General features: G+C 38.4%; 1 protein-coding gene across 4 annotated transcripts; it reads left to right on the top strand.

Annotated features, from left to right (window-relative positions):
• Positions 1-307: 307 nt before the first annotated feature.
• Positions 308-15,357, top strand: LOC144971158 (uncharacterized). 4 transcript variants are annotated; one of them, XM_078911641.1, is made up of 6 exons: positions 308-2,458; positions 2,854-2,910; positions 3,187-3,263; positions 5,753-5,822; positions 7,941-7,994; positions 11,892-12,088. In XM_078911641.1, the coding sequence occupies exon 1, from the start codon at positions 1,249-1,251 to the stop codon at positions 1,807-1,809; it is 561 nt and encodes a 186-aa protein (XP_078767767.1). In that variant the 5' UTR covers positions 308-1,248; the 3' UTR covers positions 1,810-2,458; positions 2,854-2,910; positions 3,187-3,263; positions 5,753-5,822; positions 7,941-7,994; positions 11,892-12,088. The 4 variants fall into 3 exon arrangements, with proteins under 4 accessions (XP_078767767.1, XP_078767766.1, XP_078767765.1 ...); XM_078911639.1 differs by having other exon boundaries at positions 308-2,910; XM_078911640.1 differs by having other exon boundaries at positions 308-2,910; positions 5,750-5,822; positions 11,892-15,357.
• The last annotated feature ends 338 nt before the right edge of the window (positions 15,358-15,695 follow it).

The following is a 15,695-nucleotide window of genomic DNA, read 5'->3' as shown; positions in this document are numbered from 1 at the left end:
ACAGGAGAGATGGGGAACCTTTGAATCAGAAGTAGACAACGTCGTCCCCTCGGGTCCCCTGACACAATTGTCACTGGGTTGGATATTATAAACGAGGGCGAATGTAGGACACAGCTCAGAAGATTGGACGACACTGCCCGAATGACGTCAGGAAGGAACTGCACTATCCCCCTCGGGTCCCCTGACACAATTGTCACTGGGTCGAATATCATAAACGAGGGTGGACGCAAAGTGCGACAGATCAGAGGATCGAACTACTCTACCCGGATGACGTCAGAGTGAGCTGTGCTGTCCCCTCAGGTCCCCTGACACAATTGTCAATGGGTTGAATATTACAATGAGGGTGGACACAAAATACAAGTCGTAAGACAAGACGACTCGACACAAGTTGGCCTTGACGACATTGACATGGAGGATGTCAGGAAGCTGCAGTCGGATGATCATCACATGACCCACCTGCTATTATGGTTGAAATTAGGAGCAGACCCAGAAATGTCGGACTTGATGTTGCCCGGCCAGGAAGAAAAGTTCTACTGGGTGCACCGCAACCTGTTCTTCCTGATCGATGGAGCCTTATACAGAAGAGACGAAGGCCCACGAAACCTCCTTGTCATACCTACGCCTTTAACAAATTGATGTTAGGAAGGAATTGAGCACACCGGTGGAATTGGTTATACCAGGGAAACGTACAAACCCACAGTCTCCTGAAGATTATGTCAACTCTCTACAGCAGGGGTTAGAGATAGCCCACGAGACTGCGAGAACCACCCTCCGAACTGAGCTCAAGAGGACAAAGAGGGACTACGACATCAAAGCCCACGTCCATTCCTTCAAGAGGGGACAGGCGGTTTATTACCTGGTTAAATCGAATGTGAAAGGAAAGTCCAGCAAGCTGAAACCTGTATGGACTGGACCAGCCATCATCTCCACGGTCCTGACCCCCACCACATACATTGTCAAATTCAGGAACTCGGAGATTAAGACAGTCAACCATGACCACCTTAAGCCATGTTGGGACCGGACTATCCCAGCCTGGATCGAAAGGAAAGGGAGGCCATCGAGTCTGGCCAGGAAATTACGTACTGTACTTGTGGTAAGCCGGACGATGGAGACCTCATGGTTGCGTGTGACAGGTGTTTCGACTGGTTCACGGCAGGTGTGTCAACCTGACGAGGAACCAAGCGAGGCAACTGAACACTTTCATTTGCCCATCCTGTTCTCACTTATCTTTTTCTTTAATCTCCGCAGATGACCTCTTTCTCACGGGATGTGACCCTCTTCCGGGATTTCCTGCGGTTCCGAGGAGAGATGCCGAGAGCGGCCGGCAGGCGCTCTCCTCCGGGGCGTAACCCGGAACACGCGATTCGGAATCGCAGGCAGTCCTGGAGAAATTCCACTAGACGCTCGAGGACTCCTCCAATCACCTCGAGACTTGGGAATAGATCCCGGACCTCCGCCGTCGCCTCTAACTCTAACCAGGAACGGAGGCCCCGTGACCGTAGGAGACGGTCCCGCTCGCCCCGTCGGGTCCAAAGAACGAGTACCCCGGCCCGACAGAGCCGCGACTGGCCTCCCAGCAGGCGTAGGAGGGAGGACCAGCAAGAGCAAGCCGACCGCCGAGACAGATCTCGCCGCCGCCGGGGGGACTTCCGCAGCCTGCGGAATCAGCTTAAGAGGGCCAGGCAGGAGCTGGCCTCCCTCCGGACCGAGGCGGCTGAGGTCACCCATCTCCGGGAGGAGAATAAAAGAATGAAGGAGAGAGAGCCCTCGATGGAGCTGTCCCTCCACAGCTCTGTCTTAGACAGCTAGGTGCTAGGGCGAGCAACCGTGTAAATAGATTTATTTTTGCCCCAGCCCCAGGAAAGGGCTTTCCTTTTATTTTAGCCCTAGGTAAGGGCCTTCTTTATTTTTTGTTCGGCCCTAGGAAAGGGCCTTCCTTGTTTTATTTTACCCCCCTTTTTTGTTGCTACGCCCTAGGTAAGGGCTCCTCTCCTTTAGTTCACTGTAATACCGAGAGCTCCAGAAAGGTGCAGGTGAGTACCCCACATCCAGCCACCCTGCCCTTTTTGAGGGGGGAGCAGTGTAGGGATCTCTAGCCGTAAACAATCGTACGGCTAGTGACCTTGGCAATGGTCATTCCCACTTCCGCTCTGCCTCGTCCCGAGCTGACCCGGCTCATATAAAGCCGAGTGGACCTCTCGATAGGACACACTTCTTCAGACTTACCTACGACAGACACTTCACACTTACCTAGGACTTACCTACGAGACTTAACTACACACTTCTTCAGACTTACCTACGACAGACACTTCACACTTACCTAGGACTTACCTACGAGACTTAACTACACTTACCTACAGACTACCTACTGCACACTTCAAGCTCTACACTAAACTATCTACCATACCATATCTGTTGCGACCATACCTATCTACCATTACGACTAACTAGATTCAGGGTAAGCCATATTTTTATACTAACTATAACTTTGTCTATTTGATATATATTTTTAACTCAGTAATTCCGTGATTCACCGGCCATCTGGACCCATCCTAGCCATGGAGTCCTACAGCCAGAATACCGAGTTCTGGCAATCACGGTAGTTACTACAATATGTATTGTATTATCATTATTTGTATTATTCCCATGACTAATCACCAGTTTCTAGATCATTTCAGATTTCACAGAGCTTGGAAGACGGAGGAGGACAAGACTGGGTTCAATTTGTAAGATTTCATCTAACATGGTAAGTTTTCAGTTTTTTTTTTTTGCTTCTTTTCCCTCGCTATTTTTTTGGGTCCCAACATTATCCCACCACCAGTGTCTAATCACTATTAATTGTTTGATTTTCAGATCGATGGACCATCCAGGAGGACAACGGAATTTCGAGGGAGTCGACATGATCTATAGGTAAGAAATAATTTTATCTTTTTTTTTTTTTATCGTGATTTAAAAAAAAATCATGTTTGAATTTTAGAAACTGAAATCGTAGATACCGATATGCCACCTTAGATTGCCTTCAGCATTAATTAACATACATTTATGTATTAAAGCGAACATTTTCAAAAATATAAAAATTGTAAGTCAAGACTATATATATCTTTCAAAACATAATTTCTTTGATCAGTTATCTGTACACAAATTCAAAATATAAACAAGAAATACTTTTTAAAAAATTCACTCAAGGTCGACATCAAGAGACGGGATTGAATGGTGTATTATTCTTCAAAGGATTGGATTAGTAACGGAGACTTCATCACGAGGTAGGGATTCTATTTAAGCTCTCTCTCTCTCTCTCTCTATCTCTCTCTCTCTCTATCTCTATCTCTCTCTCTCTCTCTCTATCTCTCTCTCTATCTCTATCTATCTATCTATCTATCTATCTATCTATCTCTCTTGGTCTAGTTATTCAGGAAGGAGTTATAAGATAATTGTCATAATATTGTGATAATCATTATTGCTAAACAATTAATTTATAGACAATTTATGGATCAAAAATACGAGGACACGAAGAAGACTTTTCTACAGCTCTAAACTGTAAACTAGTGGTGAACAAAAATTAGATGATGAAAAAAATACAAACTCCCATGGTATGGTGAACAAAGTGTAAGTGCTCCTTGACTGAAACTCTACTCTAAATTTATGGCACATTTCAATATTAATATAACCATCACCGGCATTTCTACTCTCCCGTCATTATCACTATCTACAACACAACGCAAAGGAATATCAAGTAATATAATAAAAGTGCTGTGAAACTGCGGATATCCTCCCAAACATCAAGTTCAAGTGACGTTCAAATTCAAATACAGTAAACAGTCTAGATAGAATTCCAAATTTAATTTCTTACAGCTTTATTTGTTATCTAGTAATAGTAAATTCCAAAACCAAATCAAATAGCATGGATGGGATGCTTTCGGAAAGCTCCTACGTCCGCAGTATTCGTTTTTTTTTTATATTTTTATAATGTTCTAGTAGGGGGTTTGGGAGGGGAAAACGTAAAAAAAAAAAAGTCTCCCACTCCCAAACCCCCTACTTGAACATTATAAAAAAAGTTTCCCCCCTCCCAAACCTCCTACTAGAACATTAAAAAAAAAAAAGAAGAATACTAGGGATATAGGAGCTTTCGGAAGGCCTCCTGCATGGATGGGTTTCAATTTCAAGTCCGTAATATCGATCCAAATCATTTTCAATATGATGCTTGAAATATTTCCAAGTCAATAAAATAAGGCCTGCTCTATTTCTCCGAACGCTCAGGAAAATAATCTTGAACTCTATTTTTCCGAATGGTCGGCTCGCCTCCGGTAACGGATGGGTTAAGGACACGATGTCGATGCAAAAGTAAATGCTCAGAGTGGACAGGGAATTTTCACGAATCATCAAGCTAGCATTATTAGTCACATTGTTGACAAAGACAAATTTTATCAAAAAGTTGTGCCATCGCGAATACTCCATGGTGCATTCACTTTCGCACTTCGTGCTGCATTATCAAAGAGAGAACAGAAGTAAACCTAAATAACAAAGCCAAAGTCTCAAGACGGGAACAGAGGTTGAAAGATAGGATAGCACAAACCAGGATAGAAGTCTAACAGAAAGTTGGGAATAAAAGACAGAGCGCCCAGGCACTGGCAAAAGAAAACCCCCAAAAATGCATACACATTCATCATTCATAACAGACACCCTCGCAAATAACCAAAAAAATCTTGAACGGAAACTATTCTGAGAAATAGAGATCAAGTTTATTGTCCCGAGTATTCAGAGAAATAGTCACTTTGATAAAATAATGTAGATTTGATATTAAATATCAGATCAGCATTTTAAAAAATCTGCAGCATCATACAAATGATAATCTGAGAGAAAACTCTAAACTGAACGAACCGAGAGAAGCTGTATATGCGATTATAATCTTGTTCGGCTTTCGCATCTGGGAATTCATCTGATAACTCCTACATTTAAACATCCCACATTTACAGTGGTCAAACTAGATCAGACCTTATAAGATGCCAAAAGGGTGTAGCCAATGGGGAATGTAACTAATTTTACTCACAAAACCACACCTTTTAAAGAATGTGACATTCATTGAATATGTCTATTAATAGGCCATCTGTCTTCTTTTCTATTACTGTTGTAGTAGTGTGATGGGTAATCTCCTAAATCGAGATCACTATTAGAGTAAGTAAAGAGTGAGTTCTGACCACTATGTCGTCTTTGGTCATTATGTGGAATTAATCTACAAATCGCAGAAGTTTTTATCTAATCGAGAAACCAGAACACAACTGTTACAGAAGAACAGCTCTATTACATAAGCTCTTATCTCAGTCTGTACATTGTTTAGTGTCTTGGTCAAAATTTCTTATTCCCTTATAGATACGGGAATTGTAAAATGATGGACAAATCTAATTTTTGACGGTTTCGTTAGATTCCAATATCACCATTTTCTTATCCATTGTCTGGAATCCACAGACAAGAGTTTCACAAACTGAAATCATAGATTCCAGTATGCCATCTTAGATTGCCTTCAGCATTAACCAACATTAGGTATTTATGGAAGTGAACATTTTTCTCAAGATAATTCATTTTTGAGAGTTTACTTTTTTTTTAATTAGCGAGGTAAAAAGATCATTAGTTACTATTAACTATCATCAGGTGCAAGAGTGCATCTCTTTCAAAATATAATTTCTTTGATCATTTATCTGTTTACAAATTCAAAACATAAACAAGAATTACGTTGTTTCTTTTTATTCACTAGAAGACGTGTAGAAACGGGATTGGATCGTGTATTCTTCAAAGGATTGGATTCATAATGGAGACTCCATCTCTAGGTAAGCATTCCATTTAGTTCTCTCTCTCTCTCTCTCTCTCTCTCTCTCTCTCTCTCTCTCTCTCTCTCTCTCTCTCTCTCTCTCTCTCTTTCTCTCTCTCTTTCTCTCTCTCTCTCTCTCTCTCTCTCTCTCTTTCTTTCTGTCTCTCTGTTGGCTTAGTTATCCAGGGAGGGTGTTAGAGAGAAAGGGCGTTATAGTTTGATAATTATTCTTGCTAAACATTGACAAATTAAATACATAATGAATGGATACATGATAACAATTAAAATACAAGGAAACAAACACTTTTCAACAGCTGTAAACTGTAAACTATTGATCAATAGATGATGAAAAAAAAACAAAATTCCTGTGAAATGAAACTCATATTGAATCCATTGTTTGGAGTGCATTGACAAGAGTGCTTCAACTTCGTTCAAAGAAACATGCACGGATAAAAATATATTTTACTTGCTCAAGGTATTGTGACTTTGTGAATATGAGTCAATGCTCACATATTTGTCCAATATTGATTACTAATTTTGATTTTAATTATAATTGTACAGGGTTTCTGACAAGTTTTTAAAGTCAACACTTAAAGAAAATAAAATAAAGATAAAATTTCCCTTTATTCATCCAATAGGGGAAATTTGACTTCAGGGTCTATTCTTGGGGAAGACTGGAATAACCCAGTCATCAGCTGCAGTGCAGTGTTGCAAACTGAGCTAGGGTGAGGTGACTTGCTGAAGGCCACACAGTGCAGCGGTTATTCGAACTCAGAATCTTTCGGGTACGAAGCAAAGACCGTATCGCTAAGCCACACTTCCCCCCACAAATGAAACTAAAAACGGTGACCAAAACCAAGCTATACTGCTACATATTTTTAAAGAGTTTCATGTTCACAAGTGATGATATGAATAATACTGGCCCACCATTTAAAGAAACTCTATGAGTGGGGTTCCTGACCTCCCATAGTGGGCAGGGAGGCACTGACTGTGTCTTCTATCCCCCTATATATGTTTTCCAAATTGCTTTCTCTGTCTTTGTCTTGGAATGAGATTACTTAGTTTTGTCCTGACCCTGGCCGGAGTCCTTGGCTGGGAGGGAAACATTCGAATGTATAGTTATAGTTTTGGGAGATGATATATTTTTTTGGCATTATTATTTTATATTTTTAACATATGATTTGTAAACATTTGAGTGTATTCCTCTTAATGGGATCTTGTGCTGGTGTCTTGGTGAGACTTTTAGGTGATCTCAAATAAAGTACTTTGATAGTGTGCTCTTGGAACCTACATCTGTTTCCTATTTGAACCAATTCCCCTTTATCTTACCTTTTCGTGGGTGCTTTAATTGCAATTCTAGAACTTTTTACTATCCCATTTTATTTCTTTGTACTGGCGCTGATATGACCTTAATGTTTTGCAAGCACTGCAAAACCCTTAATAACAAAACAAACTATGTTGTTTCTCAACCCTCACTATAAAAAATTTCATCATTTAGCTAACAAGGTAAAACTGCTTATAGTTTTAGAAGAAGAATTCTTTATTTACTGTAGTTATATAATAAAATAATCAGGAGTTTGGTGTGATGTGATAAAAGCATGATGTCTTATAAGTGTCTATATATTTGTGCTGCACGATTATGCCTTGTGCTATGTCTTCATTTAGAAGTTAGCTTTTGAGGCTTAACCTGGGATCAGAATTTGTAACATTGTTTTAGTTACCAGTTGAGCTATTGTAGTCAGGTCCATAGGTCCATGGAGCCGGAGTTTATCCAGTTTCTATAGGGTGAAACGGACAATAGCAATTGTTTGTTACCCATTGGATAGGACGCTGGTCTATTGCAATGTACTTTCCACAAGATCTATCAGACCCAGCTACCCAATCACTGCTGGGTGGACAGGGGGGTCGGAAAATATCTCAACTGCGCCCGGGATAACTCTCGGTCCCTTTGCTTGTGAAGCGAGTGTTCTACCGAGTTAACGGGACCCTGTTGAGCTATCGGGATGGACCTAATTGTAAAAATGAGCTGACATAAGTGGTGATACTGCATTTCTTTCAAAACATTATTTCTTCGATCATTTATCTGTTAACAATTACACAACATAAAAAAAGATTTACGTTTTTTTATTTAATAAAGAATGGATGGGATTGGATTGTGTATTCTTCAAAGGACTGGAGACTTCACCCTGAGGTAGGAATTCGTGTTGGTCTTCTCTCTCTCTTTCACACTCTCTCTCTCTCACACACACACATACACACACACACTCTCTCTCTCTCTCTCTCTCTCTCTCTCTCTCTCTCTCTCTCTCTCTCTCTCTCTCTCTCTGTTGGCTTAGTTGATTGGGGAAGGAGTGTAGAGAAATTAGGTCATGTATTTTGATAATCATTGTTGTTAAAAATTAACTAATTAAATAGGTATTGAATGGATAAATGAGCTAATAAATACATGAATAGGAAGATAAATAGATATAGACCAATACAGATTAAAATACGAGGAAATGAAGACTTTTCAACAGCAGTAAACTAAGCAACTGATGGTCGACAGTTAGATGATGAAATAACCATATTTTTTTAAAAAAGCTCCCACATTATGTAACTTTGTCCCTTAAAAAAAAAGAAATTAAAAAAATCTCAAGCATTTATAAAGCTTAATATCAACTTAAACACTTTACAAGATGTTCCTCGCCAACAGCAACAGTTAACAAGTAGGATAAGACATTGCACCTGTTAGGCAAAATTACATTTCTCCGACATAGGCAACACTGTTAACAGCCAGGTACTCATTTCACACCTGAATACAGTGAGGGAACATGAGTAAAGAGTCTTTTCCAAAGACTCAACCTTGTGCTGCTCAGAGTGGAACTCAAAACACTGAACCTTCTGTATCAAAGGGGTGTCATTCCACAAGACCACATCGCCGCACAGATCCTTTACTCGAAACTAATTATAAAATTTGTTTTGGGTAGAAATTTACCTTATAAACATTAATTCATAAGTTTTATTGCCTGCAAATTTCATTTATAACAATGTAGTTTTAAAATTCAATATATTTTCTTACTAAGAATTTAGGATATTTTTTAGTTTTTAGGGTTGGAAGGGGGGGGGGGGGGGTTGGAGAATTAATCATTTGTTTTATTATTTTCCATGAATATGTTAAATATAATTGTAATGGAATAATAGCAATATGAATCATTCATCAACTAAATATTTGATTTTATTTCTGTATGATGAATGGGACCAAATAACCAGTAAACAGAATACTGGTGTATTGTTGAATAAGAAAGTGTTTTGAAAAAGAATGAAACCGCTTGAAAATTCATTTATAAACCAAATCATTTGTTTGTTATCAATAGGCCAAAGAACAAACAAATTAAGAGTATTAGTCCATAACTCAGAAGAGCCTAAGGAATGTAATGCTAGTCTGTAACATATAAGAATAAGGTTTGCATTTTTCGGTAAGAGGAAGAAAAAATATTACATCTTCGGTAGAGTCAAGTTTTCTTTAATGATTTGGTAGCTGGTTGGGAGGGAAAAAGTCAGATGTATATTTAGTTTTGGGAGATATTTTTTCTCCTTGTAAATCATCTCTCTGTTGTGTTGATTTGTAAACAATTGTGTTCCTCTTGGCGGGGACCTGTGCTTGTGTCTGGATCAGACATTTAGTGATCTCAAACTAAGTACATTGATAGTGTGCTCTTGGAATCTACATCTGTTCCCTATTTGAACCAATTCCCCGTTGTCTCCCTTATTCTTGGATGCTTTATTTGTGATTCTTTTTACCATCCAGTTTTCTTCCTTTTGACTGGCGCTGGTATGACCTAAGTGTGTCGCAAGCGCCTTAAAACCCTAAAAATAAAAAAAAACCCCCACTACCATAACATCATTATCATTGCAACTACTACTACCACTACCACAATATCATAATCAATACCACTATTACTACAGCAATAACCATCACATCATTAATGCTACAACGATTACTACAAACGACTCCACCACATAATACTACTACCACTACTACTACAACTACCACCACATCATAATCATTCCAACCACTACTACAACCACTACCACAATCACCACATCATCATCACCATCACCATCCCTATACCTACAACCACCACAACCGTATCATTATCACTACCTCAATACCTCAACTACTAGCTGGGTGAGGTTTCTGACCTTCCATAGTGGGCAGGGAGGTATTAAATGTGTCTTATATCCCCTATATCTGTTTTCTAACTTGCTTTCTGACTTTGTCTTGGAATGAGATAACTTGGTTTTGTCCTGGTCCTGGCCGGATGCCCTTGCTGAGAGGGAAACAGTCAAATGTATAGATAGTTTTTGGAGATGATATTATTTCCTTGTTATGCACTGTCTTATGTTTTATATACATTTTATATATGATTTGTAAACAGTTGAGTGTATTTCTCTTAGTGGGGACCTGTGCTTGTGTCTGGGTGAGACTTTTAGGTGATCTCAAACTAAGTACACTGATAGTGTGCTCTTGGAATCTATATCTGTTCCCTATTTGAATCGTTCCCCTTTGTCTTAACCTTTCATTGAGACCAATTTTAAGTTGGCGTCTCTGAGTATAAAGCATTAGTATTATTGCAAAAATGTCCATTGTACTATCAGCCTTTTTGTTTACTGTATATATATGCTCGCAGGACTTTTTGTAGGTAAAATATCTGCTTTTGTTTGTGTTGAACGTGTAAGCCATACATAAGACAAAAATAGAGAAAAACTTGGGGACGACAACTACCCACCATGTTAGATTGTAGGTGAAGACTTATAGTCTATAGGTGAAGACCTCATGGACATACTGGTCATAAACCTGAAGTTTGTTTCAGTTTTTCAAGCGTAGACTATAACAATTGCTTACTACCCTCGTATTGGCTGCTGGTCTGTTGCAAAATACTTTCTGGGAAATCCAATAGACCAATCTGCTAAATCTTATATTCTTAGCCATGACAGACATGGTGCAAAAAATATGGTCATTTGACACGGGGCAAAGATTTTCATAGAGACAGTAATTACAAGTAATAGTGTGCAATATGTGTTTTGATCATCTTTTCAGGCGCCATGAATGATATCAACGTCATTCAAATATATTTCATATTGTAGGTGTTAAATAAGCCTCTCTCAAAATAGTATGTATATACAGTGCAACCCCGATGTAACGACATCCGTTATAGCGACATTCCCTGTATAACGACATGGTATTCAGGTCCCATTTTATTTTACTATATATCATTAGTAATAAAAAACCCTCTATAGCGACGTACATTTCAGCAAAACCCCTGTATAACGACATTTCTGGTCCGACAAACCTTGAAGGTGTTTGTCTACCATGAAATTGTTCGTTATTACAAGTGGTACGAGTATCTTCCATTCTATGTATGTTGTCTAGTCGCAATAAGCCCAGAGCTAGTTCTTATTGTAGCCAATGAAAACGCTTCTTTTTCAGCCAATCAATAGTCACATTTGTACAACACCGCAGCCAATCAGAAGGCTCGCCTTTCACCAATCAGAAGGCTCGCCTTTCACCCAATGAATGCCTGTGACAGGTCAACACTGGACTGTTTATAAATCCTTTGTCCACTCTCCATTCATTGCCGGTCCCAAGCCCGGATAAACTACAGAGGGAAAATGAAAAAGTATACATTCACTACACAAGACCCAAAACACCTCCTGATATACACACATAGGAAACCTCTCTGTAACGACATCCCTCTATAACGACACGTTTTCCCGGTCCCGACGATGTCGTTATATCGAGGTTGCACTGTACTAAGACTAGACCTCTCACAAGATATTATGTATATTATACAAACACAAGGCCTTTCATAAAATATTATGTATATACTGAGACTAGGCCTCTCACATAATATGTATATACTAAGACAAGGCCTCTCGCAAAATAGTTTGTATATACTAGGCCTACACTTAGTCAAACCAAACCTTGAAAATATTGAAAGATAGAAAGCCCCATGATTAGAGAAGAATCAACAAAAGTTGAACTAGATGTGAAGTCAAAGAACTGATTTTTTCCCTGCATTTTATAATCTGTTACTTTTTGTTACAGATATTTGACGTCATCAAGCTCCAGGAATCGAGATTGGCCATATGTGGGCGGTAGGGGCGGTGGCCAGCAGGGATGGTGAGGTCATGGAGAATGATTGTGGTATTCAGCGGAGTAATGGGATGGGTTATATTGGAGGGCCCCAGGGATTGTAATGGCAGTGATCAAGGTGTTGGAGGAGTTGTTGGTGGCGAGGTGATGATGGGATGTAGATGGTGGAGCAACAATAGTGACATTGTTGGTGAAGGTGGCATTGTTGGGTGACGGGATGATGGAAATCATGATGGGAGGGTTGTGGTGGTGAAGGGATGATGATGGGAAGTGATGATGATGGCAATGGTTGTGAAGGGAGGTAATGGTGGAGGAAGTGATGATGGTGGTATTGGTGGGGTTGTAGTGATTGTGATGTAGAGATTGTGTTCGTCGAGGAAGGTGGTGGTGGGTGGAAGTTGTGGGGAGGATGAGGATGCTGGAGGTAGATTCAGTGATAAAGTGAAGGTTGTGGTGTGGTTCTGGACTTGGGTTTGAGTTGATTCCAACTGGTTAGGGCCGGGTGAGTTACATTCGTGTTCTTTGTTGACAAGATGATTGTGGTTGGCATTCGCATGGATTTGAAATACAGATGTGTGCTTCTACCGGTGGGGGTGTATTTGTTTGTGTTTCATGTCCATACCCAAGTGCAGTAGGCGGACTGGAGGCCTACAGGAAGCCCGAATGTGTTTGGGCAGAATGTTGATTTACAATTGTCTTGAAGACGGAGATAGGGATGTGATTTGTTTGACTCTTTCTGGATGGGTCACCTTGATCCTGGGTTTGGAACTGTGCCATTTACTGGATCTTTATTGTTGAACCTGCTTCTATCATTTTCGCCAAGCCATGGCTTTCACTTATTACCACTAACCTCACATCATGGTCTCTTCTATCACAACCCCTATGACTCTACCATTACTTTCCATCATCCCTTCCAAAGCTATCACCTCCCAACACAACCATTGCCATCAGAATCGCCTCCCATCATCATCATCTTCACCACCATAGTCCTGCCGGAGTGACTTCCATCATCACGTCACCTGCCTTGCCATTTTCACCATCATTGTCACTGCTGCTGCTTCCATCATCTACATCCCTGCCATCACTTTTATATCAACAATACTTTCTTCATCTTGAGCTCTGCTGGTGCAATTTCTGCCGATCTGACCCTGAAAATTACTCTTAGAACGCCATGATCATTTGAAGTGGCTTTATCGTCCCTGCCACCTTGCAAGGCAAGCAAGACAAGCAAGACAAGCAAGGCAAGGCAACCAAGGCAAGGCAAGCAAGGCAAGCAAGTCAAGCAAGTCAAGCCATCAATGGTGACTCTTATCACCATTGCTTCTTTCACCATCAATGGTGACTCATCACCATTGCCTCTCTCACTATCAATGGTGACTCTTATCACCATTGCCTCTTTCACCATCAATGGTGACTCTTATCACCATTGCCTCTTTCACCATCAATGGTGACTCTTATCACTATTGCCTCTTTCACCATCAATGGTGACTCTTATCACCATTGCCTTTATCACTATCAATGGTGACTCTTATCACCATTGCCTCTTTCACCATCAATGGTGACTCTTATCACCATTGCCTCTTTCACCATCAATGGTGACTCTCATCACCCTTGCCTCTTTCACCATCAATGGTGACTCTTATCACTATTGCCTCTTTCACCATCAGTGGTGACTCTTATCACCATTGACTCTTTCACCATCAATGGTGACTCTTATCACCATTGTCTCTTTCACCATCAATGGTGACTCTTATCACCATTGCTCCTTTCATCGCGTCCTTTCCAATTTTTGTCAAGCCTATATTATACACTCAAGCACTTAAAGAATTTCATTCACTGTTAATAAGATTTAAATGCCCAATCTTTAACTTCAGATATGGTAAACTTTCAGTTGTTTTTGCCGTATTTTTTCAACTTGCAGTGTTGTGTCATTTTTGTTTAATCTTAATTTTTTGTTCACAATATTTCATCAACTCACAACATGTCATATGGGAATATCTATTACAATTACCTTGTAGTTGGATAGAAAGATAATTTTCTTAAGAAAAGTCATCTCATCAAAATTGAAAGAAATTTTTTTTCTGTCTCAGAATTTTCAATGGCCATTTTTAATGTTAATGACTCGCGTACTGTATAAAACAGCTTTCATTTTGTATAAAGTTTTGATAAATGTACTTTCATTGCATCCACCATTCACTTTACCTTATTTTAATCTCTTATTCATGTATCATTCATTGCCTATAAGTTTTATTGTCTAATATTTTAAAGTCATATCAATGTCTGGTTTTATTGAAATGTAATTTCAAACTCATTTAATAACTTTAACAGCGGGTGGTTGGATGGGAGCATCACCCTTGAATCATATACCTATGATGTTCGCATGGGTGTACGATCCGATAGTGATGTCGTTTCTTCTTCTCTTTACTAGCCTATCCTGCTTCTTTGGTTTGTGATTGTAATTTTTGACAGGGGATATTTTTTTTTCCTGTAAATCCTCTGCCTGTTTGTTCTTGGTTATTTATAATTTAGCTTATGATATCTTTAGGTTATGATTTTGATTGACATTTGTACTATTTTTGTTAGATTGCTTGTTTTTTTGTTTCAGCGGTCTCTCATATAACCTCAATTGTGTTGGAAGAGACCTAAAGCAACAAACAAACAAAAAAAAAAAAAAATAACTTTAACATCATTTATGCAAATATAACAGTAGCTTTTTAAAAACAGAATAGTTCATTAATTTAATATTGATTAGCTTGAGTATATTTTTTCTGTACATGTATCTGCTTACTACTTAAAGAAGTGATTTGTTTCTAGAAACCTCTGTTTAAACATTACACATATCGAGTGACATATCATTCTATAGATATATTCTAATACTCTTTTAATTTCGCGATGCCTATACACTTTTAATTTATTAGCAATGATACAAAAGTAATAATAGTTTTTCTTAAAAGAAAGGTAAGAGTGATGCACTTATTACAAAATATTAATAATACATTAAGTTTTTTGAAACATGGTTTTAATTTATTTCATATTCATCGTTATTCAAATTATAAATTTCTTTGTCAGCCTTAGTAATTTGATAATTTGATATTTTAGTATTTAGTTAGAATGCACATGTTAAGAAAATATGTTAGTTAAAAAAACAAAACCAAACAGGTTCAAAAATGCCTTTGTTGTCATTATATACAGAAACTGAAATTCAGGTATTTCGTATTTTTTTTGTTGGCATTACCTTACATTAATAGAAAATTCACTTTTTTTTGAAAATGTTTATTCTATTTCTTTTATAAATTTAGTGTCAATTTAATGTTATAACTATTATTGTCATTTGTATAAAATTTGTGATATGTTACCTAACTATAAATATATAAATATTTTTCAAAATGTTCTATAGATAATGCCCTTTTAATTTTGTCTTGACACTTTTTTATCATGTAGTTTGTTAATTTTAATAGGAATATATTTTATTATTACATCATTTATATCAAGTAATTTAAAATTAATTTCACTATTTATTATAGCAGTCATAGATTTATAACAAATGAAGCATAACATTCAGGAAGTTAAAAGAGTGTTTTAAAATACTAGAATTTTTCTTTTTCTTTAAATATGATCCATCAAGTTTTCAAATATTTGATATTACGGCCAAGCAATCATTATTAAAGTAAACAATAATTTGAATGTATTTATCTGGATTAATATGTAACTGATCTTTGTTTGTAGGCAAATGCATTATCTTTTTTTTCTTTTTTC

This window comes from Berghia stephanieae, chromosome 4 (genome assembly GCF_034508935.2).
Source record: "Berghia stephanieae isolate SIO BIC M18660-M18661 chromosome 4, UCSD_Bste_1.3, whole genome shotgun sequence".
In the NCBI taxonomy this organism is placed as follows: domain Eukaryota; kingdom Metazoa; phylum Mollusca; class Gastropoda; order Nudibranchia; family Aeolidiidae; genus Berghia; species Berghia stephanieae.
The sequence above is the reverse complement of the archived record's forward strand: the minus strand, read 5'-3'. Positions and strand labels throughout refer to the sequence as shown.